This window comes from Lepidochelys kempii, chromosome 2 (assembly GCF_965140265.1).
Source record: "Lepidochelys kempii isolate rLepKem1 chromosome 2, rLepKem1.hap2, whole genome shotgun sequence".
Taxonomy (NCBI): Eukaryota; Metazoa; Chordata; order Testudines; family Cheloniidae; genus Lepidochelys; species Lepidochelys kempii.
This window is the reverse complement of record NC_133257.1, coordinates 175,918,019-175,941,933: the sequence shown is the minus strand read 5'-3', so window position 1 is coordinate 175,941,933 and position 23,915 is coordinate 175,918,019. Positions and strand designations below refer to the sequence as shown.

At 44.5% G+C, this 23,915-nt stretch overlaps 1 protein-coding gene across 1 annotated transcript in view; it reads right to left on the bottom strand.

The window, feature by feature from the left end:
* Positions 1–221: 221 nt before the first annotated feature.
* The window catches only part of LANCL2 (LanC like glutathione S-transferase 2), a 56,104-nt gene continuing 32,410 nt past the window's right edge, over positions 222–23,915 (bottom strand). The window contains exons 6-9 of the mRNA XM_073332810.1: positions 12,547–12,729; positions 10,410–10,586; positions 5,797–5,869; positions 222–1,983 (exon numbers count right to left, since the gene is read on the bottom strand). Coding sequence (XP_073188911.1) covers positions 1,868–1,983; positions 5,797–5,869; positions 10,410–10,586; positions 12,547–12,729 — 549 coding nt within the window. The 3' untranslated portion in view covers positions 222–1,867. The remainder of the gene's footprint in view (positions 1,984–5,796; positions 5,870–10,409; positions 10,587–12,546; positions 12,730–23,915) is intronic.

Sequence of the window (23,915 nt, the reverse complement as noted above, 5' to 3'; positions counted from 1 at the left end):
AAACACTAGAGTGTAGAACATCCAGTTTAGTTCTATTCCTCGGGAATCCCGATGCAACACCACTTCCCCCTGAATGAAACAGAAAAATATTATTAGGTAACAGATTCTCAACGGTACATGCAGCGGCACTGTTTTCAGTGGGCCTATGCTGATTCATATCTGCTGAAGAGCTGGTCCCATAAGACTGTTTGTCCTTTTATTGAAACTACTGGAGAGGGAGGTTGCTCAACACAAATCTGCATTTTATTTTATTTTTTGCATAACAAGTTTCAACCACAGGTCACTGTGATAGTTTAACTTTTGTTTATTAATGCTTTTGTACCTCCCCAACTGGCTAACATTTACAGCTCCTATTATACGGGATGGGCTATCAGGCTTGTTGAAATTCAGAAAAATGAGAGGAAATGAGTTGCTCTCCTCTCATTTCAGAAGTGGTGCGCCTTCCTAATTACCAATAACCAGACACTTCTATTCTTCCAGCCCTGCTCTCCCCACGTTTACTTATATGTTGTAAACTGTATGCTCTTCAGATTCCTTCAAAGGATGGGCTTGTTATAACCAAAGAGCACTAGCAGGAAAAGTGTAACTGCTGTCACAGTTTCACACTTTGCTATCGCATGAAACGTTGAGAAATGCTGGTATGAGTAACACACTCATGGTGTCTACTGGTATGTGTTTAAGGAACTAAGAAATACTTTGCTTTTGTTACTGCTGTAGGAAGGGGACTCCAAGCAGCTCTGTAGGGCAGGAAGACCTATAGTCTCAAAAATTATTAATTATTTTGAATGCCTCAATTTTCAGGGCCCAACTGAAAACATCTTAAAGGGGCTTCTCTTTCTGAAAGTGCTGAGTCCCTGTGTCTGACAAATCAGGTCCCTTTAAGCCTTCTCAAACTGAAAACTGAGCCACCACACATCACTTCTGAAAATTTAGGCCAGTTTCTTTAAACATAACTTCTAGATCAGTGGTGGGCAACCTGCGGCCCATCAGGGTAATCTGACTGGGGGCCGTAACACATTTTGCCAACTTTGACCGTCCGCAGGCATGGACCCCCACAGCTCCCAGTGGCCGTGGTTCACCATTCTCGGTCGATGCGAGCTGAGGGAAGCAGCGGGCTGCAGGGATATAGTGACGGGTGCTTCCTGCAGCTCCCATTGGCCGGGAACAGTGAACTGCAGCCACTGGGAGCTCCGGGGGCCTGTGCCTGCAAATGGTCACCATCAGCAAAATGTTTCATGGCCTGCAATCAGATTACCCTAATGCGCTAATGGGCCACAGGTTGCCCACCACTGTTCTAGAGGATGGGGAGAAAAATGTTTCTTATGAAGAAACAGAGAAGTACAGCACAGAAAAGCTTTATGTTTTGTTTGAAAATTATCAGCTCATTTAAGATACAACTATGTATTAACCTGGTCACTATACTACACCGGACTCTCTCATTTGTCAGGTCAAGTGGAACCTTATCCATAGTCACACTGCAGAAATAGCGATGCTCTTGCTGTTTCTCATGCACAAAAGCTACAAGACTGGGACTCACACAAGAAAACAGCTTTTGGCTTACAACAAAATACTCACATCTATGGACAACACCAAGAAACATGCAAACACTTGATGAAAGACCTGAAGAGAACAACTGCAAAAGAAGAGTTCAAAACTTAATCTCTCTTTTCCCACCACCGAAGGCATCACTTAAATAAAACCTGGGCATGGCTTCTGATTCATGCTTTAATGACTTGTGGTCCTTTGGAGAAAGAGGTGTGAAGAGGGATTTCCTTGTCCCTTGTTTAGGCTTTAAAGTTGGTTCGGTATCAGAGGCACTAGACAGTCTTGTCAGTCTTGACATCGAGTTTCCATTGCAACAGACCTCTTAGCTGTCCTGTTCCACTTTGTTTTCTCTCCTCTGAGGTCCAAGTTCAAATGCTGGAAACTGGGAAGTCTCTGGTACCAATATGTCCGACAGGAAATGAATAGCTCCCGCCATGCCTGAAACATACAAACTGATTTCTTATTACAATAGCTTAAGAATTTAAAAAGTCAGTCAGCCAGAGTTCAAATCAGATATATCAGAACCCATTTTAAAACCTCCATCCATCAGTCTGCTCTGAGCGGGGGGAATCCTTATGTCCACATGGAGACCCAAAGCCACTGGGATTTTGCAAGGGTGCAAGTTTTCACCTTTATGGATCCAATTGCAGGACTGAGGCCTTAAATTATGCACACTACAGGGCACTCTGAATCTGCAGAGTCTGGCACATTTTGGACACCACCTCAACCTATAACAATAATCAAAGAGCCTATTCTCCTAATTTAGATTGTGTCTGTGATACTGCACCTCATATTCTTCATGTGCTATTATACGATTGTATCATAATGATGTATTTTATGCAAGATGGGACTTGTAAGGTGTCATTGGAAAAGTTATGATTTGCTGAGTATGATTATCCTATTTGTATGCATGTATCATTTTTGTATCTGAAGTTATAAATATTGACTATGTATCTGTGCTTCAAATATAGTTACATCTGGGTAATGCCCACTAGACAAGATGCTTCCAGTCTAGATAGCTGGTTGGGAGGCATATTCAGGGCAATGAGCCATTAGGGAAAACAACAGGCCCTAGGAAAAGCTTCTCTCTCACCTGGTAAGCCTTCCTGAGAACACAGCCTGTAAGTAATGGCTGCTATGACTCTGCAAGAACATGTGACCAGGCCACATGATTCTGGACTCTATCTTGGGATGTCAGTATTTCTCCACAAACCGGTCCGGGAACCAAGTTTTAAAACAAAGGGTTCCTGCCATATGCAAAAGCTATATAAGGCAGGGAGTGATCTCATCTGTGTTTCTTCCCTCCCCACACAAGAAGTTTCCTGGAAACACCCGAAGAAAAAGACTGAACTCGGGGAAGTGCTGGACCCAGGCGAAAGGGATTTCTAGCCTGTGTATGAAGACCTGAGAATTCCAAGCTGTGAAGCTAATGCAGCTTATGCCTTAAGAATCTACAAGTCTTCCTGTACCATCAGTTAAGGTGAGAATCTGCTATCCATATCCAATCTGTCTAGTATATTCAGCTTAAGTTGCATTTTTATTTGCTAGGTAATCTGCTTTGATCTATTTGCTATCACTTACAATCACTTAAAATCTATCCTTTTGTAGTTAATAATTTTATTTTATGTTTTAATCTAAACAGTGAGTTTGGAGTGAAGTGTGTGGATACCTTAGCACAGAGGGGCTCTTGCATATTCCTCTCCACATTGTGTGTGTGTAGGGTAGGGGGAACACTATGAGCTTGCGCTGTACAGTTCCATGTGCAGCGCGAGATGGTATAATTTTGGGTTTATGCCCCAGAGGGGGTGTGTGCCTGGGGAGTTGAGAGTTACGCTGGCTTTAGCCTTTCTACTGCTGGTACATGCAGTGGCTAGTCAGAAAGCCTGCATGCAACTGCAGCTGGGTGTGTCCCTACCTATGTGTATGCTGGTGAAAGTGTAAGACCGGGAGCGTGTGTGCAGCTTGTCACAGCAGCACAATGTGATAGGCTGGTAGGTCAGAGGGCTCAGCGGTACCCCAGTTCCAGGTGGCACCCCCAGGGGAACCTGTCACAGTGTCTCCAAAGGGGAAATTCTTGATTAAAATTAAAAAAATTAAAAAGTCACTCTTCTTTTCTGAAGCCTTGTTTATCGTAATGTCACCAATTCCGTGCCACTGGATAAGCAAAGTATTAATATATTTATGGTTATCAGGAAGGTAGTGCCCAGAGGCCCTAATCAACCTCACAGCCCAATTGTGCAAGGTGCCACACATATACAGGATATTAATATAAGTAAAATTCGGATTCCATGAATGATAAAAGAATCTCAGCATTTTAGAGTGACTACCACTATTCTACAAAGACATGTGCAATGTTTTCTAAGTGGAGTTCTGCCATTATTGATGTATGGTATGTAATCTTGGTAATGTTACAGCTTAACCACTTCTTAAAACAATTTTTAAATGACCACCGTAAAAACAAAACAAAAAAAATTCTGAATTCAAACCTGTTGCATTTCGATTTTTTTAAACTTGAAACTCTTTCTTTACCTTTTCCAGAAAAGAATGATACGTTAGAGGCTGCTGCAGAGTTCTAACAAGGAAGGAGCTCAAAGGATGTAAGAGGTAAGTCGCTCAAAGTGTGCTACAATGGATCAGAAAGCCTATGGCTGTCAGAGGAGTTTATACATATGGAGTATATGCTTATTTATTGTCATAGCATCAGCCTATATAATCTTCAGTTACTGTACGGTAGTTCTTTATTGAAGTATCTCCTAATGTGGAACATAATCTATGATTCAATCTGAATGCCCAACATGAAACATAATGGGCATGTAGGTATTAGACAATTTTTAAAAAACCACCCCCAAAAATTCTATAGCTTTTCTCCCCGTTCCCCACAAGAAAGAATCAGTCAGCATCTCCACACACGGTTCCAACATCTAACACTAACCACCCAGTTCCAGGCCCCAGCAGAACTTTAGCATATGCTTAAAGACATGCTTAAATGTTCCCCTGAATAGGAAAGTTCTCCTGATTCAGAGTCTCGGATGGTCAATACAAAAATAATATATTAAAAACTCTTCTCTTCCTACTAGGCCCAATTATCACCCTACAATGTGCACATGCAAACTCCTAGTGACTTTAGCAGAAATTGCTCATGTGTGAGAGAGAGAGAGCACGCATGTGCGCACAGGAGGGGCAATTTGACTCAGACTTGAAAAAATTGGGTTAGAGAGAAAAACAAAAAAGAAAAATTGCAAAATTCCTTCAAATTGTAACAATTTTTTTGTAGCTGTGGGTCACATTAACCTCTAGACAGCCCTGAGTGGCTTTCTTTCTGCATCACGTTTTCAGTGAGTTTCTAAGCTTCTATTCTACAAATAACTCCAAGGGTGACTTTGCTTCCACCACATATAGACACAGTCACGATTACTGCAGAAAGCAGCAGTTAATTCAGGGCACCATATCAGAAATACAAACACTATAATCATATTCTTTACCCCAACTGCATTTGGAAGAGGTGCATGCAACTGCTGCTCACACAAAAGCCCTTAGCTTGCATTACTATTCTAAAATACATCCCATTAAATCCTCTGTAATTCCCCATACTTGTGATAGGTGGTGCATTAGGTTCACTTTCAAAGGCAAAGATTTTTAAGGGCGAAGATTATTGTTCTGAGTTTACAGAAGATAAGGGATTTACACGAGAGTGTCAGAAAAATATAATCTCTACTTTTTTGCTTGTTCGTTCTAGATATATTTAAGTGACACCAAGAAGACCTTTCATCAAAACACGGCATTTCTTTTCTTTAGCCGTGTGGATGAATTTGGTTAATATTGGTGCTCAAGAAAGGACTAACAGAACTAAGTCTGGCCCTCGGCAAGCCTAACAGACAAGTTTTCTTACATGCCTCTGTCAAAGAAACAAACTACTAATCTGCAACACTGTTACTGTGGTCTGCTGCTCGCTCAATAATTAAGATTTATAGGGTAGTTCTGTGATGCACAACAACTACCCAACTGCCCAGACTCATGCTTGCTTATGACCCAAGAGGGTTCCAAACACAGGAGAGGTTAATGAATAAACTAGTGCCCCATCAAATACCCAGTGGCGCCAGTTTTATACTAAAAATTTGTAGAATGTAGCTTTTAAAAGGTTTCTCCCCAATAAAGGAAAACGTCTCAGCTTTTCTGACTCCCAGTCACATGCCTTACCACAAGATTGTCCTTCTTCCTAATACAACCCAGCCTGCAACAACAATACTTTACCTTCAAACAGAGAGTAGGGTCGGTCAGGAATCCGACATCCATGTGCACCGTACTCTAAACACCACTCCGCAAACTGGGAGAGAGGGAAAAAGAAAAAAGGAAAACAGAGTGGCTTAAGTGTATATGTGTACAGCTGCAAGCTTGGACAGCAGCACATAAAGACAACTTTTAATATATAGAAAACGCAATGAGGCTCAAGTAGAGAAACAAACTGGAATCATTATCCAAGATTAAATTGTCCTGCCTCATCCAGGATAGGACTTCAGTTAGTTTTCAGGAAACTGAAAATGCAGATTAACTGAAATCCACTACATAGTGATACAGTTTAATTAGTGGGGCAGATTTTACTTACCCTTTTCACTGAACAACTTGGGGGCGGAAGGAGGAAAGAAAAATGCTGCAAGAATATATTTGTATGTCAATTTCAAGGGCAAGCAGAGGATGCACCATAATGGCACCAATTTCTGCCTCTCCCTGCTAATGTATCTTTGTGGTCATGAGTAATGTCAATTAATCACATTTCTGTGTCCTTACACTGCTCACACTTCAATTTAGAATATTTAATATTCAACTGCTATTACATTACGAACCTTATTTTGTCCACCCTGAGCATTATGGTAAATCGTTATAAATACAGTTGGATCATTAAGGTTGTCAATCTTTTGTTTTCAAGAACTTTCCATTTTCTGCCACAACTGGGCAGAGGGTGCCAATGAAAATTGTATCATTTTCCCATATGCTTAACAGTAGTTGGTATACTTCGTATAGAGAATGCTACAAGTACTGGGCTAACATTAATTACTCGCAAATTGCATTTGGAACAATTTTAACAGCAACATCAGTTTAAAAGCTTTTATGGGCCTCTCAGAAGCAATATGTGGATCCCGCCTATTCCCCTGATGTCTCCATGCACTTTGCTTTTCTAAAATGTTTCAGCTCCGAGTCCTCTATTACTGGACCAGTCTTGCAGTGCACCTATCTTTTTAAAAAATTTCCCCTGTAATTTGAACAGGCTTGCAAAGAATAGCTTTTCCTTCACAGCAGAGGTCGCCATTGCTCCACTTGTACGAGAGTCTAGCTATAGGATACTTTTTTTGTCATTTGATTCTACTGCACTCAACGACAACAGTCACGAGACCAGACCAAGAATCAATTAATCAGAAGCAAAAGGAAAGTCTCACCCCTATTCCTCCCACATATTCCTGAAAAATAACTTCTTCATTTAATGAGAGGCGGGTGATGCTTTTAGGAAAGACTAAGTATTAGTACTCATCTCAAATAATTTTTAGACCCATTTCTGCCCTCAGTTATGCAGGTGTGACTCCCACTGAAATCTACAAATTACTCCCCCTGTAATGGAGAGCAGAACTGGACTTTTGTCTGCAAAGTGTTTCTACCCTTAATGACTTCTCATGGCATCCATGAAAGGTAAAGTATCATTATTATTCCGGGAATGGAAGTAGAGGATAAGTGACTTTCTGAAAGCCTCTGAGGGGAATTGGTATCAGAGCTGGATTATAATTCAAAAGTTCCTAGCTCCAAGTCAGGGGTGGGGGGAGAGAAGGAAGAGGGCGTGGAGAGAGAAAGCCAGGCAGGCATGTTAATCAAGAAAGCATCTTAGGCTGCCATCTACCCAGATGGACTGTTCTAAAGAAATTCCTTTCTGACTTCAAAAGTCCTGTTTGTGTTAAAAATGCTTTTACCTTCACTGAGATTCTGTTTCACGCTGCTAATTAGGTGACTGAAGGGGTGGAGGATCTACCTCTGATCACTACTTAGCCTTTCCATTTTATATCGTTACAATGTTATTAACCAGAAAAAAAATTTCAACAATCTCAGATATACAAGGCCCAGAAGATCAGAGGTACCTACAGCCACTAGCAGACAAGTTTATTCAACTAATGGGACAATCTGTTGCAAGCCCAACAAAAAACACATTAAATAACTAACTGTGTTATTGAAAGATTGAAGCATTCAGGCAAGTGATCTCTCTCTGACTCAGTAACCCCCTGCTGTCTTCCAAGTCCCTCTTATTGATGCACGAAATAGCCAACAAGCAACTGTGCAGTTATCAGATTCTTGGGTGGATTCTCTATCTTCAGCCTCATGCTTTCAGTGTGATCAGATACTGTGGTGACAGAAGCCATACAATTATTTAAATAGATGGCTGTAGGTAACCAGTGTGACTGGACATCTTGTTGCACACTGCTGCATACAGGAGAGATTTTACAAACTGCCTTAGCACTTTTGAAAGCCTATCCCTTAAATGTTTAAGACTGCTTCAGATCCTTGGAGACTCCAGGATGCAAAGTGGCTGTAATATATTACCAGACATTACAATCCTTCTGTCCTCCCACAAAGGGCATACGACAAAACGCTGATTAGAAGAGGAGGAGGATGGTCCAGGGGTAAGGGCACTAGCCTGGGAGTGGAAGAACTTGGGTTTGACATCTTGTATGGCCTTTGGCAAGTCAGTCTCCCTGTGCCTCAGTTCCCCATCTGTAACATGGGATTAATAGCACTTCCTAACTCACAGGTGTGTTGTGAGGATAAAGATAAATTAGAATTCAAAACAGTACAGAAAAGGGCAACAAAAATGATTAAGGGTATGGAACAATTTGCATATGAGGAGAGATTAAAAAGACTGGGACTATTCATCTTAAATCTATAAAATTGTGAATGAGGAAGAGCACTGGTTCTCAATCAGGGGTACATGTACCCCTGGGGGCATGCAGTGGTCTTCCTGGGGGTACATCAATTCATCTAGATGTTTGCCTAGCTTTACAACAGGCAACATAAAAAGCACTAAAGAAGTCAGTTACTAACATTTCATACAGACAATGACTTGTTTATACTGCTCTATATACTATACACTGAAATGCAAGTACAATATAGTCAACTGATTTATTTTATAATTATATCGTAAAAACGAGAAAGTAAGCAATTGTTCAGTAATAGCGTGCTGTGACACTTGTGTTTTTATGTCTGATTTTGTAAGAAAGTAGATTTTAAGTGAGGTGAAGCTTGGGGGTACGTAAGACGAATCAGACTACTGAAAGGGGTACAGTAGTAGTAGTCTGGAAAGGTTGAAGGCCACTGGTGTAGAGAAAGTGAATAAGGAAGCGTTATTTACCCCTTTATGTAACACAAGAACCAGAGGTCACCCAGTGAAATCAACAGGCAGCAGGTTTAAAATAAACATAAGGAAGTTCTTTACACAATGCACAATCAACCTGTGGAATTCATTGCCAGGGGATGTTGTGAAGGCTAAAACTATAACTGGGCTCAAAAAAGAATTAGGTAAGTTCATGGAGGATAGGGTCCACCAATGGCTATTAGCCTAGATGGTCAGGGATGCAACGCCACGCTCTGAGTGTCCCTAAGCCAGTGACTGCCAGAAATTGGGTCTGGATGACAGGGGAATGGATCACTCAATAATTGCCCTGTTTTGTTCACTCCCTCGGAAGCATCAGGCTCTGGCCACGGGTGGAAATCAGGATACTGGGCTAGATGGACCATTGATCTGACCCAATATGGTCATTCTTATGTTCTTAAAAACATTGAAGGATTGTGAGGCACTCAGACATTATAGTGATGGAGGCCATATAAAAGTACTTAAAATACATCGCGTTAGACCTGGTCAAGACAGATTGACCTACAGACATTACACATTCTACGTGACTGCTAGTGATTTATAAAATAGTTTAGATCTACATCTCTAATGCCACTGCCCTTCAAACCATGCTGCCTCCTGGGACGAATCCAGAGCCGGAAGACAGGAAATCCTGAGGTCTGATACCAGCCAGGCCTCTGGTTTGCTGGCGTTACAGTAAATATCAGAGGATACAAGCAAACAGAGCACCAATAGTTTTAAAACTTCCAACTGTTCCACAATGAAATTAATTGGAATCTACACACAGCCTCTGTACAGATGGCCACTGCTGATTTGAAGACAGTTGGGAGACTATTTTTCAAGTTTCCTCCTGAAGTATTTTAAACAGATTCAGACTGTCTAATCAACTTCAGTGAGTTAAGGCTCATAACACCCTTGTGAGATAAGAAAACAGAGGCACAGAGCACAGATGACTTTCCCAAGATCACAAAGGGAAACAATATGTCAGAGCAGGGATTAGAACTCAGCAGCTCTCAGAGCAGTATTTACACCATGGGGCTCTCAAACCCAGCAAAAAAATAATCAATTCATTTTATATACATTGAAATCTAATCCACGCAATTCAGAGTTCTAGAACCCCAAGGTAACAATTAGTGTGAAAGTCAATGAACCAAAGTATATTCATTACAGACCACTGAACAGTCACTGCTAGATCAGATGTCTCCTGTAGCGGATATCACAAGGGAATACCTATAGAATATTTTTAATACCACAATAGAACACTGGTTAGCTTTGTTTAGAGCAGGTATCATCTTTTCAGGCCACTCCTGTTTCTGATTCTAAACACTCCATACATTTTGAGAATTAAACAAAAGTTACAGGTAGCATAGAAATATTATTCCTTTTTATTCTATTAGGGTATGTGACGTTTGCAATTAATCACACAGAAATTCATACATGACTGTAGCCAGCAGAGAAGCAGCGATGCAGTAAATCCCACCTTGCAAGCCCGGTAGAGATACTTTTTGTCTTCAGTTAGGTGATAGAGAGATAAGAAGGAGTAGCCATTGCCAGCGGTCCCATGGCAGATTCCATACCCTTTCCTCAGCAAACCTCTCTGCCAGATGACATCACTGCAGTCCATGGCATCCTTCAAATATTTATCCTCTTTAAAGGTCTATGGAATAAGAAAAACACTCAATTTCAACCAACCTACCCACCAACAGAGAAAGGGAGTGGAGAATGGGGCACGTTTCATCCATTCTCTAGCTATTTATAATCCACCCATCACGGCAATAATTTTCCTCTCTCTTACCAGACTGCTTCCCCTCCTGTGCAGGATAAAAGAAAATGAAGAGGACTTTATGAATCTGAAAGCATGACCACCTGAAAATACAAGATTGGGATCTTCAATTCTAGATTCTCTCTATAGATGATGAATGTGGACCATCTCAAGAGTTCTCACTCTCTCTTTTTTACTACTCCCCCCCCCCCTTCAAGTTGTGACTGCATTTGATTTAAACTTGAAATACAAAAGGGTTATTCTAATTAGATTCGTGTAACAGATGGGGGCACAAGGGGTTTCAGCCCCAACCCTTCTGGTTGGTGTCATGGGAACTGCTGGCCAAGGGCAGGTGCTTTACATTTCATATTACCCAGTATGGCATTTGCCTCTTTACCAGAAGCACACCAAAGAGCAATAAATTGCCTTGACTGGAGATTACTGTTTGCATTGTAGTAGCTCTGCGAGGCACTAGCCCCATTGTGCTCGGGACCATACAAGCAGTCCTCCCAGCCTGACCTTCAGTTGTGTTTCAGACACCAAGAACCCTCCCTTGCAGACTTTACTCACACCCAAAACTCCACCTGCTGTTAGGTTATGTAGTCCATCAGGAAAGCAGGGATTGAAACAGATGGTTTTCACTGAGACACCAGAGACCTGTAGTCTTAAGCAGCCAGTTTCTGCTCCTTCTCTATCTGATCTCACTCAGATCAGCAGCAACACAAAAAAGGGATGGTTGACACACTTAGTTTTAAAAAGCCTTGATCTGTCAGTGGCTGTCATAAAGCAAGTGCACAGTACCATCAATATGAGGTGTTTGGTTTTTTGTTGTTGTTTTTTTAAATAGTTTCAGGAGCTTTGTAAAATACGACCAGCAAGGCAGAGAAAACATCTCACTATCTGAACAGCTTTTCTATACCACACAAGGACAGTCCAGATACATGACTTAACTTGAAGGTTGGGTGCTGGTTCTAATTTCCAAGGAGCTACTGTCCATTACCTAAATCCCTCTTACTTTACAGTATGGAGTACGATCTGTTGACTCTCTCTTCAATTACTTTTTATATTGCTCTTTAAGAAAGGAGACTGAGAAGTAAAAAGAAGCTGATTATGTGACCTGAACAAGACAAGGTAGGGCCAAAGAAGTGTCTGCCAACTGAAAACATTCCTGATCCTCTCAACTCCTCAAGATATACAGCATTTTGGGCTGAGAAAGCATCACATCGGGAAGGGAAAAATGGATTTCTGCAGTGTCCAGTCACTGTTCCTCTCACACTCCAGAGCACGTGCTCCTGTGGCTTCTGTTGCATTCAGCAGCACTTTAAGAGGTTTACAGTTCAAATTTCAGGTAGCAGTGCATGTAATTATACAGATAACCATGAACGCTTTTCATCAGCCCTCTCAGAGACCAAGCAGAGAACCTGCCAAGGCGGCTTGTCAAAAACAGGAATCAATTTGCATAAATTTAATTAACCTGTTTGCTTACTAATGTTCTGTGACTCAGAGCTCCGGAACCTGAAAACAACAGCAGAACCAGTGAGGATACATAGGAACAAAGACTACGCTAGTGCTAAATTAATGTGATAGGATACATGTTATATTTGTTAGGCATCTGCGGTCTTTGTAATCTGACATCAGCAATAAGTGCTACATCTTAATAATACTACAATCCTAAAGTAAAAGGTGGTTTAGAGATATTGATTTTTAAAATCAAAGGCACCTTTAACATTCCGAATAAAGACTCAAAGATTACAGACCAAGATTTCAAAACTAGGAGCCTAAAGATCAAGAATCACCTCTGTAGACATACAGATGCGTGAGGATGTGTGCACACATGTATAAGAGAAAGATTTACCTTATAAGCTTGCATTAGCATATGGATGACTCCCGGGGCACCATGGCACCAGTGGACTAGTCTATCAGTTTCATTGCTTAATGATGATGGATAGTTCCCAGATCTGAATTTTTTATGACGTACATAGTCAATGCTCGGTTTCACCAGCTCCGTCAAAGTCTCCTGATCCACATTTGAAACTGGCTAAGAACAAAAAAATCACACATTAAAATGCAGTTCTTTACTCTGTCCATTCGATTTTGCATACACAAACACTCATACGTAGAAACTTCCATGTACAAATCTCAAAGCTTTTTATAAGCATTTCATTAATTTATCCTCACAATACCCTTACAAAAAGCAGTATTATCCCCTTTCTACAGATGGATGAATTGAGGCACGTTGGGTGACTTACATCAAGGGGACCCAGAATGACTGTGGCAGAACTGGAATAGAACACAAGTTTCAAGACTCCTAGACCTCTATCAATGCCTTAACATAAAAAGAGAGCACTTAAGGAGGAAGGCGGTTTGGTTATTTATAACACACACACTTTAAGACAAAAGATATATAAGCCCAGTGTGATTTTAAAACAATAGCCTAACTACGTGCAATACATGCTTCCCCGAGGTGAGGTGTCCCTCATAAGGCAGCTGTCAGAGTACTGTTGTGGTCAATGACCCATCTTTCTAAATGTTTATGAAGGTGAAGTATTTTCATCATAAATAAAGCTTCCTAAACCTATGGACAGCTGAAGAAAGTAAACAAACTGAGTGGCAGGATGTAACACAGTCAGCCCAACAGTCGGTTGGGAAGAATCACATCCACAAAACAGGTTTCAGAGTAACAGCTGTGTTAGTCTGTATTCGCAAAAAGAAAAGGAGTACTTGTGGCACCTTAGAGACTAACCAATTTATTAGAGCATAAGCTTTCGTGAGCTACAGCTCACTTCATCAGATGCATATCGTGGAAACTGCAGCAGACTTTATATATACACAGAGAATATGAAACAATACCTCCTCCCACCCCACTGTCCTGCTGGTAATAGCTTATCTAAAGTGATCATCAGGTGGGTCATTTCCAGCACAAATCCAGGTTTTCTCACCCTCCACCCCCACACACAAATTCACTCTCCTGCTGGTGATAGCCCATCCAAAGTGACAACTCTTTACACAATGTGCATGACAATCAAGTTGGGCTATTTCCTGCACAAATCCAGGTTTTCTCACATCCCCCCCACCCCCATACACACACAAACTCACTCTCCTGCTGGTAATAGCTCATCCAAACTGACCACTCTTCAAGTTTAAATCCAAGTTAAACCAGAACATCTGGGGGGGGGGGGGTAGGAAAAAACAAGAGGAAACAGGCTACCTTGCATAATGACTTAGCCACTCCAAGTCTCTATTTAAGCCTAAATTAATAGTATCCAATTTGCAAATGAATTCCAATTCAGCAGTTTCTCGCTGGAGTCTGGATTTGAAGTTTTTTTGTTTTAAGATAGCGACCTTCATGTCTGTGATTGCGTGACCAGAGAGATTGAAGTGTTCTCCGACTGGTTTATGAATGTTATAATTCTTGACATCTGATTTGTGTCCATTTATTCTTTTACGTAGAGACTGTCCAGTTTGACCAATGTACATGGCAGAGGGGCATTGCTGGCACATGATGGCATAGATCACATTGGTGGATGTGCAGGTGAACGAGCCTCTGATAGTGTGGCTGATGTTATTAGGCCCTGTGATGGTGTCCCCTGAATAGATATGTGGGCACAATTGGCAACGGGCTTTGTTGCAAGGGTAAGTTCCTGGGTTAGTGGTTCTGTTGTGTGGTATGTGGTTGTTGGTGAGTATTTGCTTCAGGTTGCGGGGCTGTCTGTAGGCAAGGACTGGCCTGTCTCCCAAGATTTGTGAGAGTGTTGGGTCATCCTTTAGGATAGGTTGTAGATCCTTAATAATGCGTTGGAGGGGTTTTAGTTGGGGGCTGAAGGTGACGGCTAGTGGCGTTCTGTTATTTTCTTTGTTAGGCCTGTCCTGTAGTAGGTAACTTCTGGGAACTCTTCTGGCTCTATCAATCTGTTTCTTTACTTCTGCAGGTGGGTATTGTAGTTGTAAGAAAGCTTGACAGAGATCTTGTAGGTGTTTGTCTCTGTCTGAGGGGTTGGAGCAAATGCAGTTGTATCGCAGAGCTTGGCTGTAGACGATGGATCGTGTGGTGTGGTCAGGGTGAAAGCTGGAGGCATGCAGGTAGGAATAGCGGTCAGTAGGTTTCCGGTATAGGGTGGTGTTTATGTGACCATTGTTTATTAGCACTGTAGTGTCCAGGAAGTGGATCTCTTGTGTGGACTGGACCAGGCTGAGGTTGGTGGTGGGATGGAAAACAAAACAGACATCAAGGACCAGATTTACAATATTTATTTAGGTGCCCAGCGTTGCAGGTAAGTGCTTTTGAAAATCCTAGTAGGTGCATTTGCAAATCTTTAGGCACCTAAATATCTTTGATAAATCTGGCCCGAAGTATGCTATTCTTCCCCTAGATACTCCCCATGACTTTGCATTAATGTTAATAGGATTTACATTCTTGCCATAGAGGAGAACATACCCACTGAGTTGAATGCCCACTTCAAGGTGAAGTGCTGATACCAGTACCTTTATACTTAATTAGTAAGTACAGTACATTGTGGGGTTTGCAGGTGTTCCTAATTAACGTTCCCCTCCCCTCCCACCTGCTTTATGGGATTTTTCACAATAAGGCTCCACTCTTTTCCAAGCCCACATGATCTCTGAAATTCCTGAAAGCCTTGGGAGTAGCAGGGACCCAGTAATTGAGTCAGTGACAGGGACCTCATCATTCTTTTTAAATTATTGCCCACTGTGCTCAATTTTATTACAGTGCTTCTGCAGATCTGCATTTAATAGGACCCTGCTGCAATTCACATTCCTAGAGCCAAAGGAGAAGACTTTAAACATCTACAGCTTTCAAATATGTTCACCTTGAAACTGCAATATCTATTTACTTTGTTTTTTTCTCATGTCAGACAAGGAATGTTTACTTTGCTGGCCTAGTTAGTTATAAATACCAAAGTCAGCTACTATGCTATCAGTGCGGGGCATTATTGTTTCACCGGTAATCACAGGTACTTACATAAATCCATCAGCTCTCCATACAAGCACAGAAATGTAGGGCTGGAAGGGACCTCGAGAGGTCATCTAGACCAGCCCCCTGCACTGAGGCAGGATTAAATATCTCTAGACCAGTGGATCTCAACTTGTGGCCTAATCAGCACACAGCTGTGGCCCATGCAATATCCTCAGGGCTGTAACTATGGTCGGATGTGAGGGGCACCTGCCCAGGCACTAAGCCGTCGAGTGGGTGCAAACACGGGCCCCACACTTGGACCACAACAGCAGGTGAGCAGGGCGGGCAGCACAGCTGAGCTTCCTGCAGTGGAGGTAAGGTAGTGGGCATGTGGGGGGAGGTCAGGGGCTAGGACCGCAGGAGGGGGCTGCAGCTGATGCATAGGGGACTGGTGGCTGGGGGAAGTCCCTGGATGGGGGGCTAGATAGTAAGGCATAGTCCCTAGGTGGGGAGCTAGGTGCATGGGAGGCAGTCCCTGGGTGCGGGGCTGGGTGCTGGAGAAGACAGTCCCTAGACAAGCTGTTCTGCCCCAATAGGGCACCCGGTCTCTGCAGAGCAGGCATGTGTGCCAGCACGCTGTTGGGGGGGGTCTAGATACTGGGGAGGCACTCCACACCACGCAAGGCTCCCCATCTTTACAGGCAGGTTCCACAGCTGTGCTCTCCGGGTGCTCAGCTCAGCAGCAGCGCAGAAGTGAGGGGGGCAATACACCCAGCCATGCCAACCTTACAATACATTAATTGATTTTTAACAGTTAATGTTTTGACTTCTTTTGCTAATTTAAAATGCTCTTAGTAGACATTTGCCAGTGTTGAAATGAAAGGCACCGTATCAATTTGAATCATAGTGCTGTCAGATAACAAATACTAAACCTAATTTTTTGTAGCTGTAGAGATAGTATATATATATATATATATATATATATATTGTGTTGATGCAACCCACATAACACAGAGACCTGCATATGCAGCCCACAATGGTAAACCAGTTAAGAACCAATGCTCTAGATCATGCCTGACAGGTGTCTCTCTAACCTGTTCTTTAAACTCTTCAAATGACCAGGATTCCATGATGAATTCCTGGAGAGAAAAGAAACTTCTGAGTGAGTGGTGATTCACACCTAGATCTAGATGGTGCTGCAGTGTCACAGAAATGACTCTCCAGTCAAGAATCTTAGGGCTAATCAGTGCCTGTGATAGAAGGCAGGAGTTCTGGTAGCTAGTGTGCCTTCGGCCCAGTCTACACTACACAGTTAGATCCATGCAAGGCAGGTTACATCAACCTAGCTGTGCCTGTGTCTACACTTAAATTAGGTTCCCACAGATGTAAGTGCCCTTGCACGCCAACTTAAGACCACCACCTCCCTGAGTAGAATAGAGCCACAGTCAATGTACTTAGGTCAATACAGTCTGAGTGTAGACACCAAGTTACTTAAGGCAACCCTAACTATCCTCCAGCAGCTTTCCCACAATGCCCCACACTGCCCTCTCTGGTCACCATTGTGAACTCTGCTGTTGGGGTCACTGAGAACGGAAATGCATTCCTTCCCCTTTAAAGCCCTATGAATTTTTGAAATTCCTTTTTTGTGATTGCCCAGCTTGGCAAGCACACCTAGCAGCTCTCCGTTGTTATATGCAACTGCCCAGCTGACCATGCTGGCTACACACACCAGACACACACCTGGCTGGAGTAGACAGGAGATACTGGATCTCCTGGGCCTGTGGGGTGAGGGGGCTGTGCAGGCAGTTCCAAACCAGGTGCAGAAATGTCAGCGTCTACAAGCAGGTTGCATGGGGGAATGCAGGAGAAGGCGTCTAACAGCAGCAGTGCCGCATGAAAGCCAAGGAACTGTGGCAGGCATACCAGAAGGCCAGGGAGGCCAAGTCACAGATCTGCTGCATTTACAAAGAGCTGCATGGTCATACTCAGCAGAGACCCCACCACCCACAACAGCACTGTGGATACCGCCAATGAGCCAGAGTCACAAGCCCCTGCTGTGAACAGCGAGGAGGAGGAGATGGTGGCGGATGAAGAAGAGGAGGAGAGAGTATGTGGGACAGGCAACCTGGGGGGATCCAGCTGTGCAGCAAGCCGGGACCTGTTTTTGACTCCACCTCAGCCCAGCCAGTCGAGCGTGGATGAACCCGAAGCAGAGGAAGGAACCCTGGGAAGCGTGTAGATATTCAGTTACAGGGAGGGCACCCCCAAAGTAGCAGGACACATCTTTGGACCTTTCATTAATTTACTCATGCTGGAAGAGACAGTGGTATAACCGAGAGAGGTGGAGTTGCTATCTGCTTTTCATTCCTTCTAGTTAGGCAGGGGGCAGGCAGAGCAGATTGTTTACGTGCACAGGGATGTCCCATGAATCCCCCAGAGAGATCTCAATGAAACTTTCATGGGGGTATTCTGCAATCCTCTGCCAAAAGTTTCTAGGGAAGGCTGCATTCCTATGCTACTCAGTGAAAACTTCAGCAAGCACCACTGCAGTACACGGGCTAGCAGCATACACAGGCCCAAGCAGCTTCAGGATGCCAGCCGCAGTTGTGCTCTCTCTATCTTTGCTACCCTCAGGAGTGAGGCATAGCTAAAATCATCACGACCCTGTGCAAAACGGTGCCAGTATCCAGTGCCCCTGCCCTATGCTACTAGAATCATTCAACTGAGCAATTCCCTCATTTCCCCAGCCCTCAGTGGGCCACACTCACCATGGCTAGGGCTGTGACTGGTGCCACGCATAAGCAATCCCAAGCAGAACCACAGGCGCTGACTCTGTGGGTGCTCCAGTGCTGGAGCACCGAGAAGGAAAAATTAGTGGGTGCTCTGCATCCACCGGCAGCCAAGCTCCCCTCCCCTCCCCGCCCCACCTCACCTCCACCTCTGTTGCCGCCTCCTCCCGAGCGCGCCGCATCTCTGCTCCTCCACCAACCTCCCAGCGCTTGCCGATGCCACACAGCTGTAGCAAGCTCCGGGAGGGAGGGGGGAGGAGTGGGAACATGGCACGCCCGGGGAGGGGGCGGGGCCAGGCATTTCGGGAAGGAATAGGAATAGGGGCAGGAAGGGGGCGGAGTTGGGTTGGGGACTTTGGAGAAAGGGGCAGGGCTGGGGGCAGCAGGAGGTTGAGCACCCACCGGCGCCAGTACAAGTCGGTGCCTATCAGCAGAAGTGAAAATCTAGTGCTTAAAACTAAAGGGGAGCGGAAGGCGGGGAGGGTGATTTCAGCCTCTTAAGTTTCATTTTCATAGCAAATACACTGACAATAAATACCTCTGTGTGTTTTGTCTGCAGCTACTGCCATTGCAGCCTTCACAGTTTCCCCCTCCACAGAATGCCTGGGCCAGATAAGGTGGAGAAAGGAGAGGACTCAAGGTGACATGTTCAATGAGATCCCACAGGCCAGTGCTACATCAGACAGCAAGCACAGGGCCTGGAGGATGAACACTGCGGACAGCCTTGAGGAGGACAGGGTAGAGAGGAGAAAGGCACAGGAAAAGGAGAGGGAGATGCACCAGGAAATAATGGGATATCTCAAGCAGCAAAATACAGATGCTGTAGACCAGTAGTCACCGACCCATCGATCGCGATTGACTGGTCGATCCTGGAGACTCTCCCAGTTGATCATGATCTCCAGTGGTGCAGCGGAGCTGCTGCTAAGGCAGACTCTCTGCCTACCCCGGCGCCAAGCTGCTCCCAGAAGCGGCCAGTGCGGCCCCCGGAGGGGGAGGAAGGGGTCTCCGTGCACTGTTCCTGCCTGCAAACACTGCCCCCACAGCTCCTATTGGGCGGGAATAGGGAACTGTGGCCAATGGGAGCTGCGGGGCGGTGCCTGCAGAGAGGTGTAGCGCGCAGAGCCACATTGGTCCCTTCCAGGAGTGGCATGGGGCCGGGGCCACCCGAGGTAAGTACCACCCCCTTCAGTGGGCAGGTTCTGAATGGCTCTGCAACATTAAGACCAGGTATAGCATGAGTACAGCAGGCCCAGTTATTCTGGCCCAGCATTTCTCTTCGATCACCCAACCTGCAGCCTCTTGGAGCCAGCACCCCCATACCACCTCCTACACCCAAGCCCCTGCCCCAGCCCTGAGTCCCCTCCCAGAGCCAGCACCCCATACCCCCTCCTGCACCCCAACACTCTGCCCCAGCCTGGAGCCCCCTCCTGCACCCAAACTCCCTCCCAGAGCTTGCACCCCCTGCCCCAGGCTCAGCCCAGAGCCCCCTCCCACACTATGAACCCCTCAGGCCTCAGCCCAGAGCCCACTCCCCGTCCCGAACCCCAACCCCCTGCCCCAGCCCGGTGAAAGTGAGTGAGGGTGAGCAATGGAGATGGGGGGGATGGAGTGAGGGGGGTGGGGCCTTGGGGAAGGGGCAGGGTAGATCCTGGGTTGCCCTTAAATTCAAAAAGTGGCCTTGGGCGTAAAAAGGTTGGAGACCACTGCTGTAAACTCTGGTGGACCTGCATGTTCCACAATCCCGTGCTCGCCTCCTCTGCAGCCCATTGAGAACTCAGTATCGGGACCTCCCTAAAAACCCCCAACATTCTGCGTGGCCTTACAGGTCTCAGCACTACCCTTACCACTCCACCCTGGAGGACATTAGAAGAATCACGGCTTCACATACGCTGACCTGAGAAAGCCATGGTTGGTATATGTGTAGCTGGAATGGATGGGAATGTTATTTCCCCTTCATAAGTTCTGTTCTCTAAATTTATTAAGTTTTACTATGTTTTTAACATATTTGTTTTTAAATTGCCTGGGATGTTTTTGCACTGATTTTGTTACAGAATAATTCTATTATTTAGAACATAATTCATCTTTATTAGGTCACAACATATGCTGGACGGTGCTCATCAGTTCGGAAAGCGACCAGTTACCTGTTGCTGCACAGTGTCACTTACCGCATAAGATCATTCACACACAAAAACTAGTAGGTGCACGGATAATGTTATATCTCTACATGTACAGCTATCACCACCCAACACATACCGTGCCAAAAAAGAGCAGGGCCAGGTACAGCACACTACCACCACACCCACCACTCTGGCTCACTATTAAAATGGTCTTTCAAAGCCTCCCTGAGCCGTATAAGCTCAACATTGAGCTCTTCTAATAGCCCTTGTATCTGGCTGTTCAAATTCAGCAGGGAGCTGCTCCACCTCTGCCCTCCACCCCTGTGGAAACTTTCCCCCTTTCCTTCACAGATCTGATGCAGGACACAGCAGGCAGCTGTAACCATTGGGATATTTTTCTTATTGGAGGTTCCATCTTGTGAGTAAATAATGCCAGTGTCCCTTCAAACAACCAAAGGCACATTCAGCTGTCATTCTGCACCTGCTGAGCCAATAGTGGAAGCTTTTCTTGGTGGTGTCGAGGTGGCCGATGTACAGCTTGATGAGCCAGGGCAGCAAGGGGTAGGCTGGGTTACCCAGGATCACTATAGGCATTTCAACATTGCCAGTGGTAATCCACCAATCGGAGGTGGGGGGGTGCGATAGTTTTCTGAACAGTCCTGTATTCCTAACAATGCGAGCATTGTGCACCTTCCCTGACCAGCCAGAGTCAGAGAAGCATCCCTGGTGACCCACCAGCAATTGCATAACAATAGAAAAGTAGCCCTTTCTGTTGATGTACTCTGTGGCAAGGTGGTCTGGTGTCAAAATAGTGATATGTATTGTTTATCGCTCTATTGCAGTTCGAGAACCCCACCGCTGCAAATCCATCCACTATGTCCTGCACATTGCCAAGAGTCACAGTCCTGCGTAGCAGCAGACAATTAAGAGCCCTGCACACCTGCAGGACCACGGCCTCCATGATGGATTTCCCAACTCCAAATTGATTCCCAACTGACCAATAGCAATCTGGCGTTTTAAGTTTCCACTGTGCAATCACCACCCGTTTCTCCACTCTCAGTGCAGCTCTCATTTTGGTGTTGCTGAGCTGGAGGGCAGGGGCCGGGGGGATGCAAACTCTGTACACACATCCAGGAATATGGCTTTGCCTATCCGAAAGTTCTGTGCCTCTGCTCATCATCCCAAACCTGTATTATGATGCGATTCCACTAGCCAGTGCTTGTTTCTCAGGCCCAGAAGCGGTGTTCCACCGTGAATCCCACTAACAACCTGGAGTTGGTTCTTGCCATTTCCCATAGCAATATGTCCTCCAAAAATCGTCATGTTCCCCACGGCTCTGCAAATACTGTGGGATTGTGCGCCCTGTGCTTTCAATGCTCATGAAAATACTGCAGAGCTGAGCAGGCTCCATGTTTTTGTCAGAGATAATGGACGTCGAGGACAACCATGCCGATTTGTGGGATTTTGAAAAAAAAAACAAACAAATAAAAAAAGTGCGAAAAATATGGCGATACAGATGACGTTATGGGATGGAAACAGCTGCAAACTGGGAAGTTGACCCCATGCTCCCAGTCACCCTGGCACAACTTGTTTCAGCCCCATCATGCATTGCGAAAGCTTCCCAAAAGACAGTGCACTGTATGGTGAAGAGTTACACACTGAGATACTCATGGTGCACTGCACTCTGCATAGATACAAGCTCTCTTGGTGAGTACACAGCACGCTGACATAAGGAGCCAACCATGCACAAGCGATGTGCTTACTGCGGCGGCTGTAAGTTGCTAGTACAGACATGGCCTTAGACACACAGTCTCAAGCTGTGCACAGGAGTGTAGCCACTGGACCACCTTTTGATTGTGCCAGCAGTGTGTAGTCCTTGTGCCACCTGAGTGCAATTGTATTCAGTACTCATGCAGGGATAGACCTGCAGAGTGAGACTTTTTACACCTTTCTTTCCTTGCTTGTGCTCCCATTTAGGTCTGTGCAAAATCAAGTCCTTTAATTTAAGTTGACCTTTGTTTTAAAGTTAAGAGCCAGTGATAGGGACATGTGTTTCTATTGAATGTTGTTTCACTCAGACCACAATAACGGCAGCAAGCTAATAACTGGAAAGAACTACTGTCCTTTAGTACAGATACAGCAGGAACTAAAAAATGTACCAGCAGAGCCCTCTATGGTAGACACAACATATGCTGACAGGAGTTTCCCTGTTGGCATAGTAACACCACCTCACCAAACAACATTTGCTATTCCAACTGAAGCACTCTTCTGTTGGCACAGTTGTGTCTGTACGGGGGGCTTCACTGGCACAGCAATGTTGGCTACAGGGCATTGTCTTTCCAGGCCTCTAAACGACACAGCTATGCTGACAGAACTTTGTAGTTTAGACCCAGCCTGAGATCATAAGCTCTTTGGGAGAGGGATTGTCTTTTTGTTCTGTATTTGGACAGGACCAAGCAAAATGGGTCAATAAAAATAACAAATAGAGTAGTTATTAAAGACACAAACTTACAAATTAGCTAAGAACTGTTAGATGGAGGGAAAGAGGTTTATTTAAATGATTAGAGGAGGAGACTTGGCCTTGAGATTCCTGGCTCAGATGTGCCCTGGCTCACTGTTACTTAACACTGCTGTGCCTTGGTTCATCCAGCTATAAGGAGGTATAATAATACTTACTAACCTCACAGTGGTGTTGCAAGGAACAGTTTGTAAGGGCTAGAGATCTTCAGATCACAGGCAGTATGTACAAAGTAGGATTATAATTAAAGAAATAAAAAACTCCTAAGTTCTTTGCCAAAAAGTTCTTTGCCAAAAAGTTCTCCTTCTCTTCTCAAAAGCCCACATATCTTGTTCCCGCTGCAGGAAATGACTCAACTCTGAGCCAGTCACGACGTTTAGTGGACAATGAAAAGCCATAAACCTAATAATGTATAAGTAAGTTTTGTGGTCACTGTCAAAAGCAGCAATCTTTCAGAGAAAGAAATTATAATTCTGCCTAGATTTATGATCAGAGTGGTTGCCACTTATAACCAGCATTATTTGACAGAATTATTTCTGTTAATTAGCCCCCTGAAACAGCAAAGAAAGAGGAAAGGGTTGGAAAGAGGTAGTGATTTTCCTAAGGGAGGGGATGTTATCAGGAGGGTCAATGGGGGACAGGGGAAGAAAAGGGGAGCAAGAAAAGATGAGGATTCTCAAGGAGGTAAAGTGGGAGGTCAAGGAGAGGGCACAGTAAATTATGGCACTCAGACTGAAAGGCAGCAAATTCCTTGCACCTGGCGGGGAAAAGGGTGCTCTTCATGAGCAGATAAGAAACTTGATATTACCTGAGGCAGAACAAAGACTGCCAGCACCTTTGGAAAGTAGAACGTGGGGGATACATTAGACTTTGCAGCCCAACAGCCAC